The sequence below is a fragment of the Podarcis liolepis genome (assembly GCF_965112155.1).
Source record: "Podarcis liolepis genome assembly, chromosome: 1".
Classification (NCBI taxonomy): Eukaryota; Metazoa; Chordata; class Lepidosauria; order Squamata; family Lacertidae; genus Podarcis; species Podarcis liolepis.
In genome coordinates, this window is record NC_139554.1 from 80,572,987 (window position 1) to 80,589,369 (window position 16,383).

Consider the following 16,383-nt stretch of genomic DNA (forward strand, 5'->3'; position numbering starts at 1 on the left):
CCAATATCCCTGCTTAATGTGGATTACAAAATTTTTGCAGACATTTTGGCAAAAAGATTTAAAAGAGTTTTGATGGAGAAGATCCATAAAGACCAAGCAGGCTTTCTCCCTAAAAGACATCTAGCAGACAATGTAAGGAATGTAATAGATATTTTGGAGAAGCTAGAGGTGAATATAAACACCAAGGCAGTATTGATCTTTGTGGATGCGGAGAAGGCCTTTGATAATATCTCTTGGAGTTTTATGAGGAAGAATCTTCATGGGATGGGGGTAGGTCAGGGCTTTGAGAATGGTATGGCTGCAATATACTCTGAACAAAAAGCTAAACTGATTGTAAACAATGTTGTGACTGAGGAACTTAAGATAGAAAAAGGAACACGACAGGGGTGCCCGATTTCCCCATTACTTTTTATTTCAGTTCTGGAGGTGTTGCTGAATATGATAAGAAATGACCAGCAGGTCAAAGGTGTGCAGGTCGGAGCTAAACATTATAAGTTAAGAGCGTTCGCAGATGACCTAGTATTGACTTTGCAAGAGCCAAACACTAGTACGAAAAGAGTTTTAGAAATAATACAACAGTTTGGCCAGGTAGCTGGATTTAAGTTGAACAAGCAAAAAACCAAAGTTTTAGGGAAAAACCTAACAGATATGGAAAAGGAGAAATTTCAAGAGGAAACAGGTTTGACTGTGGTCAAGAAGGTTAAATACCTAGGGGTTTATTTAACATCTAAGAATCAGAATTTGTATAAGGACAACTATGAAAAATGCTGGTCAGAAATTAAAAAAGATTTAGAAATATGGTCAAATTTGAAACTGTCAATGTTAGGCCGAATTGCAGTAATTAAAATGAATGTATTGCCTAGAATGTTATTTTTGTTTCAGACCTTGCAGATTATTGATAAGATGGAATGTTTTAAGAGGTGGCACAAAGATATCTCGAAATTTGTCTGGCAGGGCAAAAAGCCCCGAATTAAATTTAAAATATTGACAGATGTTAAGGAAAGAGGGGGTTTTGCCCTGCCGGACCTAAAATTGTACTATGAGGCAGCAGCTTTCTGCTGGCTCAAAGAATGGATGCTCCTCGAGAACACGGACATCTTGGATCTGGAAGGTTTCAATAACACTTTTGGTTGGCATGCATATCTTTGGTATGGTAAAGTTAACAGTGCCTTTAAAAATCACATTGTCAGAAAAGCATTGTTTAATGTTTGGATAAGATATAAAGATCTATTGGAAAACAAAACCCCTAGATGGGTGTCGCCAGTGGAGGCTAAAGCAGTGAAGAAACTCAATATGGAGGTCGGATGGCCGAAGTATTGGGAAATTTTAGAACAGGATGGAGATAAGTTCAAACTACAAAGTCAGGAGAAATTGAAGCATAAAGTAGAAAATTGGTTCCAATACCGCCAAATAATGGAATTTTTTAAACAGGACAGGAAAGTCGGTTTCCAGGTGGAAAAATCAAAATTAGAAACTGAACTGTTAGAACCCAACACTAAGAATTTATCTAGAATGTACAACTTGTTGTTGAAATGGAATACACAGGATGAAACAGTTAAATCGGCAATGATTAAGTGGGCTCAGGATGTCGGACACAATATTATGTCAGCCGACTGGGAATGGTTATGGAACACCGGTATAAAATTTACGGCATGTAATGCCTTAAAGGAAAACATTATGAAAATGGTATACAGGTGGTACATGACCCCAGTCAAGCTGGCAAAAATCTATCATTTGCCCGATAACAAATGTTGGAAGTGTAAAGAGACTGAAGGTACCTTTTATCACCTTTGGTGGACATGCCCGAAGATTAAGGCCTTCTGGGAGATGATCTATAATGAAATGAAAAAGGTACTTAAATGTACCTTTTCTAAAAAACCAGAGGCCTTTCTCTTGGGCATTGTCGGCCAATTGGTGACAAAGAAAGATAGAGCTTTTTTCATGTATGCCACAACAGCAGCAAGAATACTCATCGCAAAGTATTGGAAGACACAAGATTTACCCACTTTGGAAGAATGGCAGATGAAAGTGATGGACTATATGACACTGGCCGAGATGACAGGCAGAATCCGTGACCAACGAAAAGAGACGGTAGAAGAAGAATGGAGAAAATTTAAAAGTTATCTTAAGGACTACTACAAACTTAATGAATGTTAAAATGCCGTGGTTTTCAGAAACAAAGGGGTACAGGGATATAAGGTTAGATTATAAAAGAGGACCAAGAGGATAGAGATTGGAAAGTAACAATTGGGAGTTGCTAGTTGAACTACGGACATTGGGATGCAGAGAGGGGGGGTATGGGGAAGTCCAAGAAAAGAGGTTTATGAAAATATGTTTGAAACTATACGTGTATGTTTGTCATTTTTAATGTTTGTTTGTTTTTCTTAAAAATGTTGTAAAACCAATAAAAATTTTATAAAAAAAAAAAAAAAGGGAATGGTAGCTTTATAGTGAGTGAACTACAGTTCCCAGGGTTCTTGGACGAAGCCATGTGCTTTAAATGTATGGTGTGCATAGGCGCCGACTCCATGGGGCCTGAGGGGGCTCGAGCCCCCTCAAAAATTCGTTTGGGGGGGCTCAGCCCCCCAATAATCTCGGGCGGCGGTGGGCGCGTCCGCGGCTTTTATAGGGCGCCCGGCGCGCACCAGCTCGATAACGGGCACCGGCGCGGCGGGGGGCGCCGGGCCGGGGGAGGGGGGCGGCCGGCCTGTCTCCTTGGCAACCCCATTGAGCAGCGCCGGCTCCCCCGGGAGGGCCATCCCCCCGCGCCGCCGATCGCCAACACCGCCGACGCTGTGGCTGCCCGAGCCCGAGCCCGAGCCCGAGCCCGAGCCCGACCCGGAGCCCGAGCCCGAGCCCGAGCCCGAGCCCAAGCCCGTCAGTCAGGAAGGAAGGAGAAATGGGGAGGGAGACGAGGGAGGAAAATTGCGCGCAGGGTGAGGAAAGGAGAAGGGCGAACGAGACGAGCTTCCAACCCAAAAAAGGGCTGGAAGACTGGGAGGATGAAGGATCGGGAAAGAAAGCGACGCCTTCCCCGCCTGCGACGTCGCCCGCTTGTCATTGGCAGCGCAGCGGGCGCCCAGAGGGGCTGGGCACCGGCGCAGGGCCGCTCCGCAGCCGCGGAGGACAGCTGCGCGGCTAGCAAGGTGCGCCGCGTAGAGCGCGGCCCTTGTGTGGCCCGGTGGCCAGGCAAGCTCGGGCGGGGACCCCCATGCGAATCTAAGACGGGAGAAGAGGGCAGAGCAAAGGGGGTCCCTTCCCCAACCTCCGGCTCTGAGACTTCCCTGCGCCCCAGAAAAGCGAAAGGATTTTCTCTTTTTTAAAATAAATATTTTATTAAAAATACAAAGTTAGAAACATACACTGAAGAAAAAAGTAAAAGAACAAGAAAAAGAAAAAAAGAAAAAGAAGAAAAGAAAACCAACCATTCAACACATTTTTTATATAACTAACTGGACTTCCTCGCATCTCCCTTACCCTGCATTCTTTATAATAAAGATATCAGCAAATTATTACCTTGTTTCGTACCTTATTTTGTACTTTTCAAATACTATACCTCTAAATTTAACATACTTTTCATCAGTTACTTATATCTTAAATTAAACATAGTATTACCTTAGATTTTGACCTTTTCTTACTTAAAATATAATTTCCTGTTTCCCAAATCTAATTGCTGAAGCTATAGTTTCCGAATCGTGTAAATTTTTAACATTCATACAACTTATATTGTTTTTGTAAATAGTCCTTAAATTTTTTCCAGTCCTCTTCCGTTGTTTCTTCTCCCAAATCTCGGATTCTGCCCGTCATTTCAGCAAGTTCCATGTAGTCCATCAATTGCGTCTGCCACTCTTCCAGTGTGGGCAAATCTTGTGTCTTCCAATATTTTGCGATAAGTATTCTTGCTGCTGTAGTTGCATACATAAAGAAAGTTCTGTCCCTCTTTAACACTTTCTGGCCGACAATGCCCAAGAGGAAGGCCTCTGGTTTCTTGGGAAAGGTATACTTAAATACCTTTTTTAACTCATTATAGATCATTTCCCAGAAGGCCTTCACTTTTGGACAAGTCCACCAGAGGTGAAAGAATGTCCCTTCAGCCTCCTTACATTTCCAACATTTATTATCAGACAGGTGATATATTTTTGCAAGCTTGACTGGGGTCATGTACCACCTATAAATCATTTTCATAATATTTTCCTTCAAGGCATTACATGCCGTGAATTTCATTCCGGTGGTCCATAACCTTTCCCAGTCCTCAAACATGATGTTATACCCAATATCCTGAGCCCATTTTATTATGGCTGATTTGACTGTCTCATCCTGAGTGATTTTCTCTTCAACCTGCCCTCCATCCTCTTGCAGAAAACTCTTTGCCTGCCCTGCCCGTATCTCGTTTTTGCTTTTTAATTCCACACACGCACCCTTCGGACTTCGTGGCAATCGGGCGCGCGGGTGCGTTTCCTAAGAGAGTGAGGACCCCCGCCTCCTCCCCACCTGCTCCCTCGCCAGCCAGCCAGCCGCGCGCCCTAGCCGGAGAGCCCCGGCCGTCCCCGTCGCGCAATCGGCTGGATCTCCCTTCAGCAGGCCGTGCTCACAACTCGGCCCAGGGACCCCCAGCAGCGGATCTCCAGCTCAGCTGAAGAATCCGGCAACAAGCCCCCTCCTCCCCAATCGCTCCGCCGAAATACGCTCCAGAACCCCCCAGATAGGCCGCCGGCCGCCAAGTCTAGTGGCGCCCTGAGCGAGGGTCTCTCCCCAACACCGCCACCTCGAACTGCGTTCTCCCGGCTACCCGAGCGAACCAGCGGCAGGACCCTGGTATGGGCCCCCCCAATATTTTTTATAAGTCGGCGCCCCTGATGGTGTGGGAATTACAGAATTACCATATCTGCTTCTAAAGCAGCTGTAGGCATATAGAGAATTGGGCAGAGGGGAAATACATCAAGTTTAATTATTAATGTACAATTATTGCACAGATTAATTATTAACAGATATTGAGTGTTATTTATCTAGTGTCACAAGTGAATATTACTGAATGTAGATGGTTATTGAAAGGTTATGCTATGATTTTACACACACACACACACACACACACACACACACTTCTCCCTCAGAGATTTAAAGTAGGGAGTGGGTATTCCAAAACCCTAAGAAACGTATTGAGAGTGCCACCAAAGGGATACATGTCAGATCACCCAACATTTTCTAGCTAGGCCTCTTAACCAGATTCTTTCACCCTTATCCCATCTAAACTAGGATTCCTAAACTGTGGATTTGCCAGCACAATGAACACCAACAATGCACACAATAAGTGACAGTGTACCTCTTTCCTGCAGCACGCAAGCAAAATATAATTTGTGAAGCAACCCTCAGATGAATGCTCTACATTGCTGTAATCATCTACTTTAATTTCAAGCAGATTTCCACAGTTTTTTTCAATATCTTTTCTGCTGGCTAACCTCTTTAACCTAGCAATTTAACCATCCCTAAAAATAAAAGCTTTTATGTTAATATTGTGATTGTTTTCATCTGAAGAACAGTTTTACAAATGTAAAACCTCACTTTTGTTTTGCTTTTCTTTCATGTGCTATATGTCACATATTTTTAAGGCTGAGCAACTTGGTAGATAATAGAAGTCTTTAGGAAACCCAGGCCCTTGAGTAAGCAAACATTACTCATTCCAAAAAGCCTTTAAACAGGGTACCAAGGGCCTTTCTAAACAATTTGTTTATTGTTCAATAAATGCCTGGTGGTTTGAGAGATCCAGATGCAATGCAGTAGTTGTAATGCAGTTTCCCACCATTATTGTGTGGTGGGGAAATATCGCATCAGTTGCCTCTGTGTGTCCATTTGGATAGTACTTGTTAAATAACTGAAGATGCCACAACTTGCTGCCTCCAATACAACTTGCTGTCTCTTGGTCTTGGGAAGCTTTTTAACAACATACAAACATAAAACCAAACAATAATTTTTTAAAAAAAAAAAATAAAAGCAAAAGAAAATTGTTCAGTAGACCATTGCGGGGGATGTACTCTTAATTGCCTGCATAGGCCTGGCAGGATAGAAAAGTTTTCAGCAGGTGTTTAAAAGTTGATGCAGAAGGTGCCTGCTGACACTGACTGACACACACACACACACACACACACACACACACACTTTAGTTCTGTAATCTCTCCAGCATGTATATTTTCTGTTTGTTTTTAAATCAGGAAAGATATCACTCCTGCAGAAAATATATCCCTAAGGAACTGCAAATTGTTCTATTTCGCATCATTCAATTGAATTGGATGGGAATTATCAAAATTATCAGCCAGGTATTGCTTTCGAGTTTCATGTTTAAGGGGGAGTATGTCTGAAAAGATCTCAAATTACATTTGTGATCTAAGTTAACTTATAATGAGGCAATAGTAGAGCTAGTCTGATGGAGATGCTTTGGCAAGGCTCTTCGTGATACACCCAAACTCAGAAAAAGACCCAGTCGCTGATGAGCAAACACGTCACAACTTGTTTCTCCAAAGCTTGAGCTTTGGTGAACATGTAGGATGGGATGGACAAACCAAGCCATACTTTTTGGTTCAGACATAATGCCAAACCATAGTTTTATACAAGCCAACAAACCAACCATAGCTTCATATTGCTGTTTGTTGCCAGAAAACAGACCATGATTAGATGTTCAAACAAACCATACTAGGACCAAACTTACTATAACTTAGTGTTGTGTGTGTGCTAGTAGTGCATTTGTGAGCCAAACCTATGTAGGATGCCAGTCCATTTCAGCAGGCCTAAATCCTTTGGACCAATAGATGGCAAACTGGGAGAGGGCATGAATGAGAGTAGAAAAATAAATGCATGATGAGAGAAGAATTTCCATTTAATTCTCTCTCCATCCCTTCCCCCTCTTCCTTCTCTTTCTTACATGTTCTTTTGTGAGCCTCTGAGTATTATTATTTTTGTAAAAATGTGTAAGCTAGTTTGAATCTGATCCAAACCTTCAGTATTCTCTTATTGCCAAGAGTTACTCCACAGGTTAATGACATTGTGTAGAGAGAGGTACTTTCTCCCATCAGCTGTGTGCTTGTTGCTTTTGCAGTTAATTGAGCATCTTCTTTTTCATATCAACAAAATGTGGGAACACTTGATTTGCTCTGGCTGTGCTATACATTATTTTTCAGACCTCTACTCAAAACCTCTTTAAAAAAGTTAAATGAATGAAACAAAAATAGTCCTTCAGTTTCTGCTCTTGAAAAGGGATTGTTATAAGTATGGCTGATTCTCTTGCCCTTCTCTGCATTCCTTTCCTTTAGGGTTCCCATATGTCCGGAATTTCCCAGACATATCTGGAATACAGCAGTCGGAAACAGTGTCTGGGTGGAAATTGTCATAATGTATGGCAATCCATGTCAGCAGTGTCGTCGTCATCCCCCCCCCCCCATTTTCCTTAAAAATAGCTCCAAAATATCCCTTTTTTGCCAACTTTTGTGTCTGGATTTTGAGTATGTCAACCCTAGTTTCCTTTCTCTTCAAAGTTTCCCTATAATATTTAGACACTCAACCTACATATGGGCAAACTGGGCATGCATCCATGGCCCTACCCTTTCATCTTAGAGGGCCCATTCATTTGTTACCACAACAGCATGGTAGACATTGAAAAAATGGGTTCCCATGTAATTCTGCTTCACATCATATTGGAAACATACAGAAGCTTGGATTCATGGAATCACCCAAATTATGGCATTATTTCCCATACCAGTATTAGTAAGCAGAAAGGTGTAGTTCTGATGTAGGATGTTTAAAGCAAATTTGAGGTGGAGGAAGCATGGGCTGAAGTTTATTTCATTCTTAAAACTGTAGTGGACTCGTTTGCAGATTTGACTGGATTAGCACAGTGACTTGGGACAGGAAACTAATGGAAGAACTCCTTTTTTTTAATGATTACAATTTGTAATTTATCCTTTTATGACTAGAGCATAAACTAGAATTCACCCATTTCAAATATTCATATTTGATATTTGAAATTGGAGCCATTTCAAATATTTGTCCATTGCAATGTGTACCTCTGTGGAGAAATGCTGCATGTATGTCTATCTATTTATGTTTCCTGCTTTGGAAGAGAGGCCTTATATTGTTGCTTTGTTTGAGGCCAATTCAGCCGTAGCTACTCGGTGACAGGTTCTGAGAGTGGAGTGGGGAATGAAGAGAGACAATCACTTTTAGTATTTATAGACAGGGCCTGGGTCAGGTAAATTAATTTTGATTAGTCTGGGATACATCAAGTTCTGATTGGCTGGGGTTCTAAGGTGAAGAAGCAGTAGTTACCGGTAACTGTCATTTGATGAAGACAATTTTGAGGGAGATGTGAGGCAGTGCCAGAGAAATTTGAGATGAAAATGGATAACCAAGGCTTGAATATTATTTCCTGCTGCTGCAATTGTGCTGGTGAAGATCAGAAGAAAAGAGCTTTTTGTTGAACTGTGTAAAGATCTTACCAGAATAAGGTTATACAAGCAGGCTTTTTAAAAATCAGCTAAACTGCCCTAGTCGTCAGAAGTACAACTGGATGAGCTTTGGGGCAGGATTCGCTTAACCTAGAGTGCTAGCACAAGCCAATGCAAGAGTTCCCACTGGCGTGATGGGGCTCCCCTCCCCCATTCCACTCTGGGAGATTGGGAGAACCCCCAGAACAGAACATGAGGGGAGGGGGGAATCATTCTGTCTGGCAAGCAGAAATCCTTGTGTTGATGGAAAAATCAGAAGAGCATGATATTGAATTTTTTCCTTGATGACAGAGGCAAATTGTACCTAGTAGCTGGACCAGGTTTTGAACAAATTTGGCTGGGTTGGTTTTGGGAATTTGGTCTGAGGTAAAAGACTTTTGGACGCTGGTGTCAACAGATGCATTTCTTGAGTTCTTACAAACTGTCATCAAGCACATTTAGGATCTCAGTGTAAATATCAGTATTCCCTTGTGTATGGAATATATCTTCAATAAACAATCTCAGTTAATAGTTCAATCTGTCTCCAAGGTACCGGTTGGCTTTAAAATCATGATGAGTGGCAGTGGGAAAGGGTCACATTGAGGAACTCGGAGTTCTTGTGACAGGGAGTCTTATAGATTCTGGAATATAAAAAAAGAAGCACAATTATCTAAACTTGTATTTATAAGAAGTGGAACTGAAGGAACCTGTTCCCCGTAACGTACTCTTATCCATTTTATAATGTGTGTCTGTTTCTGGTTAGCAAGGGAGAAGCATAATGGAAATATTGTGTCTAGGGGTAGCATGTCGTATCTTGCCGCTTGAGGTGAAACAGGAAGTAGCACCCTTCCCCCTCTGCCACTGCCTGTACCACCAACATCAGTGCCTGTTTCCAGCCAGCATGCAAGATCTAACTGGAAATTGGCGCTGATACCAGAGGTGGGGGATTCTGCCTCCTGAGGCAATGGCTTCATCCGGCCTAATGGCTGGGCCAGCTCTGATTGTTTCAATACTATTAGGTGGGTTGAAACTGTCTGAAGTTTTGTATAGGATACCTCCTCCTCCGGCAGAACACGTTCAGTATGGCCTTTGGGACAGTGCTGTTTAAAAGTGTACTGTGGATCCAAAATGTATGTGGCTTCCCTTTAGTGTATTCATATACCCCTTTAGTGTATTCATAGTGGAAATAGGTATGTGTTTTCAGTTCCATGGCAGGCTTTGATACAGCATTCAACCCCAGTCCTTGATACTCTTACTATCAGCCCAGGATAGCTAGCTATTTTGTTGCTCAGTGCAAGATAACTAAGTGAATTATCAGAACTGAACACAGAACTCTAGGTGAGCCGTATCATTGATGTATATAACCACGTTATTATAACAATTTTTATTACTCTTGGTTTACTCTTCTGCTTTTTCTTTTCTCCTCCAGCTGTGCCTTCAGAAAGAAAAGCCAAACCATTAGGTTTTTCATAATAATGCTTCACCTTTTTCCAAGAGAGGTTACTGTTAATTTAGAACACAGAGTTGTGTCTGAGTGGTTTAAACATTCCTTTCAGTGTCCATTACTTTGAATTTCTATCAGATGATTTTCATAGTCAGTTGTGCTGCTTTATCCCCTGAATGTCAAGTGGACTGTACAAAGTACAATGCTAAATAAGTGGTGTGTCACCTGCCAATCTCACCAGTTCACCTTTTTTTTTATTGATTTCTAACCCTATCAAAGCACAAAAGCATCACCAGTGGTACCGCCAGGTAATTTAAGACTCTGAACTTGATGGTCTTATGGGTCAACCTCCTCTTTAGGTGTTAATGTGCATTTCTTCACTCACTTGAAAATGTGGTAAGTAAATCCTGCTTAGAGAGATAGGAAGATACTATACTATACAGGCAGTGGCCACTTCTAGTGTCACCCTAGCCCATTGCATTCTGCCCCACCCTGCCCTGCCCCCATTCTGCCCTCTTCCAGGTACAAAAGGACCCGCATATCAGTGATCATGCATCAATTAGACACACCTAAAAATGCTCACCTCCTGTACTACAGTGAAATTTTAACTCTTTCTTTGATTGTCCTTGAATCTGCCATCTTCTTATGACACACCCTTGGAGAACCACTGCTCTAGGTGATAGGGGAAAAACCGACATTGCCTCAGAAGAAGGGTTTTAAGCTGAGACATTTTGTGTTACAGAATCTCCTTATGACACACTGTTTCCTAGCACTTGTTGAGGTCCTCTTCACACTTGTTTCTGCTGTTGATGTTGTCCTCCTTTTCTGAATTAGAATCAGTTCCCTTCAGCTCTAAAGAACCTATATTATTAAAAGCATTAGATGTTCCTAACCAAATGACCACTGATTTTAGATGCCTATCATATCATAAACCACAGATTTAAATTCACTACAATCTGTTTTTGTTTGCTTCATTTTGTCTGGCTGTGATGAGAATAGCTCTCAACAATTGCTGGAATAATTTCAAAAAATAGGCAACGTTCTGGTGCTGTGATAATTGTTCTATGGAGAGTCATGCAGCTGGAGCGTTATGAAATCATAAAGCACACTAATTATGTTCTATGGTTCTGTGATGCTGTGCAATAAGACTTGCCCTGTAAAAGTTAGGGACAGCTGCTGAATCCCTTTATTACCAGCTGAGACAGCAGAACTGGAAGTATTGGTATGATCTGTCTGCCTGTGGTCTAGCCTGCCATTGAAACTGTCAAGAATTGATAGTCCTTGTTTCTTTTCTTCCCAACACTTTCTCTAGAGTTGGAGGATTTGGAGAACTGGACCCTCTCTTTCTTTTACCTTTCACTATGGGGCAAACCAAGACATGGATGGTTCAGGTTTATTAGGGGAGAAACCAAGGTAAAAGGGTAGAAGAAGAGGCAGGAGTTGTGGTTGTTCATTTCATTTCTATACCACTTTATATTTTTAAGGAAGAAAATCTCACACTAAAACATCAAATAAAACAATCCAGAATAAAGCATTGCTGGTCAACAGGAAACTAAAATATTATCTTAAAGATTTCAAAATAAAACACAACAAAGGAGGTCAACTCAGTGGCGTAGCATGGGTTGTCAGCACCCGGGGCAAGGCAAGTAATTTACGCCCCCTAACCCGTGGATTTGCGCCCCCTAACCCTAACCCCCAGATGTTGCGCCCAGTGCGGCTGGCCCCCCTGCACCCCCCACGCTACGCCACTGGGTCAACTAAAGAATGCACATTTAATGCAGCAAAATTAACAAATGTTATCTTAGACATTCCAGAAGAAAACATTCTTTAAGGAAGTCAAAGATAAAATGCACATTTAAAACAGCATAAGTAACAAGAGAATAAAATATTATCATAAGCATCAAACATATCTGCTGCCATTGCTGCCAATCCTGCCAATGGTGGCAGCTGGCAGCTGTGGATGCTCTGGTTTGATGACCTGGGCCTGCACTAAGAGGCAGCCAAGAGGGTATCTGGCCTCTTTTGCAGCCTCAGCCTTTTGCAGCTGGAGTCAATCAGGGCCCCACCCTCCCAGACCAGGGGAAAAAAGACTGCAAGGCAAGCCAGGGGAAAGTGCAGTACCAAGGAAACCAAGAGCCTCAACTCTGCTGTGTACTTAAAAGTCAGGGAACAGAACCGTGACCCAAATTTGTATATGCTCATGTATGTGTACAAATACAGTGTAGGCCTCTGAGCAAATTAAACTGGTAAATGACTGAGGTCATCCCAGCGCTGTGCTTTGCATCATACCAGCTGCCATGCAAGCAAAACAAAAAGAGGTTTTAAAAGGGGAAGAAGAGCAGAAACTGCAAAAAAAAACAACAACAACCCACCAGAGCTCAGTCTCCTTGGGTCACCCCCTAACAAGGCCCTTGAGTCTCAGCAAGCCTCTTGATAGCCCCACAAAACTGTTAATAATCCTGTCAGCTTTTTCCTGTTTCCTTTTATTGGAGGCACTTGTACAGCTAACCTGTGGGTTTCTCTTCTCAGGGGCACCCTCTCGTGATGTCCTTCTGGTCTCAGCCATCATCACCATCAGCCTTAGTGTTACCATTGTCCTGTGTGGGATCTGCCAGTGGTGTCAGCGCAAACTGGTAAGTCATAACCGTGTGCAATTGGCTATGCTGAAAAGGGAAACAAAACAGGTAGATTTTTTTTCCCCTCTGGGCAAGCCAGCTGTTTGAAAGCTTCAGGGTCCCTCTGGCTGGAATAGACTGTGGCACAGGATGCAAAGAAGCATGCTTCTGGGGGGTGAGAGTCAAGCAGGAGTTTAATTACAATGCTGGTTGATAATAATAATGGTGTTTATACGGTGCCCCCAGTCCCTGCTAAATGCTTGGGGCATAACACCAGCAATTAACATGGGACTGTAGCTCTGTTCCAACAACAGTAATTAACAGATCAGTAGCTATATGTAGGGAGACTCTAAACCAAGTAAATGAAGGAGTGGAAAGGGACAAGTATGAAATGGGGAGGGGGGAAACAGGTGGATGGCAGAGAAAAGTAGATCATTGCTGAACCTCAAATATGGAATGGAAAGGAGATGAGGTGGTCAGATGCAAAAGAAGACAGGTCTCCTCTTCTCACTTTCAATACCTGTGCATTTCAGCAGGTATAGCATGTGTAGCAAGCTACACCTGGCTCCCCAACCAGTGATGGGAGTGCCCTAGATGCAGAGTAAACAAAAGTATTCACAGCATCATTCATGCCACGTGGAGAACAAACGACGGGTATTTTGAATTGGAGAAAAGACTGAAATCCTGGTGCTGATTATAGTAGGCAAAAATATTTTGGAATTATGCCTGGTTTTATTGGGATAGGGAGATTCTTTCATGGACCATGTAACCATCAGTTTGTGCCTTGATTTGATTACCCAGACTCTGCTGACACTTTCTCAGGAATATCAGACCACTTTCAAACATTCTCCATGCATATGCAAACATACACAGAGAAATGCACCCTGCAGATGGGACTGACTCAGGTATGTTTTTTGCATGGCTGACAGAATGCATTTCATGGTGAACTTTTTTTGGGGGGGGACACACCCAATATCTTGCTGAAATGTATCATATGCTCTATCACTCCTCCATTCATCCTGGTTCACAGAAACAAATGCTTCTTTTCTACTTTGGTAATCCCACAAATGAAATCAGCTATGATGTACATTTCCTATTTATTCTGATACTTATGCTGGACAGTCTATGAGTTTATTATATTTCTCTGCAGTTCAGAAAGTGGTAGCATCCATGATCATGGGAATAGCTGTTCTGGGTAAAAGTTCTGGGCTGTTGCGAACTTTAGGCAGTTCAGTGTGGAAAAGTAAAAGAGGCTTCTTGTTCATCAAGACCTCATAGAGCAGGGCTGCAGTTGGGTCAAGGCCACATGGTGCAGCCACTTTGCTGAAGCTAAGCAGGTTAATATCAGGATGGGAGATTGCCTCAGAACACTACGTATGTCACCTTGAGCTTCATGTAGAAAGAACGGCAGAATATAAATGTTCAAAATAAAAATGTAAGAAAGAAGAAGCTTAAAGTTCAGTTCAGATTTGTGGCACGCATGAGCTCTGTTCCTGCATTGCTTACATGTAAGGCACTCATATAATCCATCTGGAGTGGGGCTGCTCTCCAGCTACTGTGCATTGAGTGCTGTTTCTGCAAGAGAATCCTTACAGATGAGAAGTTGTACATTAAGGCTTCCTATGTTCAGGGCCCTCGTTCGTGCAGGGTTCCTGCTGCTCTCACAGGGCTTCTCTTGCAGACAGCTGCTATTAATGCATGATTGTTGGAAGCAGAGCTAGTGCAGCAATATGGAGCTGGAGCAAAAAGCGCAGTCCCACTCTGGTTTGAAACTGTGAGTGCTGTATACACATGAATAGTTCTATGCAAGGAAACTGACTACTCCCTTCCATGCCTTACAGGGCACAAGGGCACACTGCCACTGTGGCTGGCAGCTCCTTTCCAGGCAATCCCTGTAGATATATGATTAGGTTACCCTCAATTGTGCAGGGAGTCCAGTTGTCTTCTGTCAAAATTATTCTGCTACATTTTTTAAATTTAATTTTTCAGACTATTCTGTACATTGAGAAATAACAGTTCTTTTCACCCAGCCTTTAAAGAGATAGTGGAAAGTTCCATCTTGCAATGTGAATGGTTCCCTTCCTCTCCCTCTAACCTCATGCAATTTTGTGACCTTTTTTGAATGCCTTAGACTAGAGGCTGCCCTCCCAGCGTGGGAGTAGTTATCTGTCGAATAACAAACCTTTTCACAAACTTTCTTTTTATTTTATATAGTTCATTTTATTAACAGTTTTTAAATTTTTCATAAATGTAACATTTTTGTAAGACCTGAGGCATTGTTAAAACAGCCAAGAAAACTGGAAGGCATGTCTAATCTAATTTATTTTTAATTAAAAAGCGGGGGGGGGGGGCAGCAGTATCCCAACACAGCAAGCTTATCACTCTCAGCCAATAAGTTTAGAATGTGATGCATGCTGGCTTTTTTAATTTTTAAGGTACTTGCGTACAAATGCTATGATTTTTTAAATATTTGTGTACCGCCTTTCTACATTACTGTACAAGGCAAATGACAAGCCATAGGAATCACAAAATAAGACAATAAAATTCACATTGCCAACTTACAGCAATTCAAACTATAATTCTAAGCAACAAAATGGAAGGATCTAATTTGTATGTAGCATTACAAGATAATGACAGCACAACATCAGTGTGCAACAAAACAAAATCACTCCCATCAATTGCAACAAATAAACAAGCACAAACAACCATTTCAAGGCCTGTCCACCCACAGCAGGCAGCCATGCCACCCAAACCGCTCTGATTCTGAGAACATAGTGCATTCAACCCCATATAGACTCAGGACCAAGATGATTTTGAATGGACAGGTCTTGGTGCCAGAGCATCAACTTCCCTGTGCTTTTGCCATGGACTCAGCTGTACAAGACCCTGTGATTCCTTTGTTTCAGTTCTGGCCCAAGCAGCTCTCAGTGAATCAAAAAGCTGTGAGGTGGGAGGGGCAAGGCAGACAAACTCAGCTTCTAAAGTCCAGATAGTTCCGCACCTGCCCTTTCTACCATCATATTTATATCAAGCCTTTTCCCAGGGTGCTAAGGGCATCACATAGCAACTTTGTGAAGTAAGCTGAGCCACCAAGTGAGCTTTGAGATCTGTGAGAATGTTAGCCCCTATCTCTCCAGTCTAAATCCAGCCCTTTATCTGCTATACCACACCGGCTCCCTGGTTGTGGCAGACATTCGCTCATCTTCTAACTAATCCATCTGTAGCAGCTTGGTCTCTCTCAAGTCCCAACATAAAAGCCCCACTTCAATACTAGTGAAGGAAGAAAAGCAGCAAAGATCAAGATCATCAATAAAAGGTGAGAAGTTTGTACCTTTTCAGAAACTCATGTTTGCAAACAACTCTTTGCAAGACCTGGATGTTTGTGGGATTTAAATTTACTGCTACACAGACAGGTTAGATAAGCAAAATATGACAGACGGAAGCTAGAGACTGGCAGCATTAACTAGGGCCTGGATCTTTTTGTGACTGCAAAATCTTTGACTAATTTCCATGCCTGCTGTCAAAATAAAGTATGGATTGAATGGAGTGAAGTAATATATGCATACAGTTGCTCCATTTGGTAGCTCACTGAGCAACAGGCAGGCTAATCTGGTGCATGGCATCTACGTCACTGAAAAGCCCCATGTACAGTGGTACCTCAGGTTACAGACGCTTCAGGTTACAGACTCCGCTAACCCAAAAATAGTACCTCAGGTTAAGAACTTTGCTTCAGGATGAGAACAGAAATTGTCCCGCGGCAGCAGCGGTAGGCCCCATTAGCTAAAGTGGTACCTCAGGTTAAGAACAGTTTCAGGTTAAGAATGGACCTTGAGAACGAATTAAGTTCTTAACC

General features: G+C 42.3%; 1 protein-coding gene across 5 annotated transcripts in view; it reads left to right on the forward strand.

Moving 5' to 3' along the window:
- SYT7 (synaptotagmin 7) overlaps positions 1–16,383 on the forward strand; it is a 232,156-nt gene that overhangs the window by 119,636 nt on the left and 96,137 nt on the right. For 3 of the 5 annotated variants that reach the window (XM_083498039.1, XM_083498040.1, XM_083498041.1), the window contains exons 1-2: positions 9,439–9,490; positions 12,445–12,548. In XM_083498039.1, the coding sequence (XP_083354165.1) occupies positions 9,454–9,490; positions 12,445–12,548 (141 nt within the window). In that variant the 5' untranslated portion in view covers positions 9,439–9,453. Of the gene's footprint in view, positions 1–9,438; positions 9,491–12,444; positions 12,549–16,383 lie in introns of those variants that run through there. The other 2 variants (XM_083498042.1, XM_083498038.1) reach the window with 1 other exon arrangement.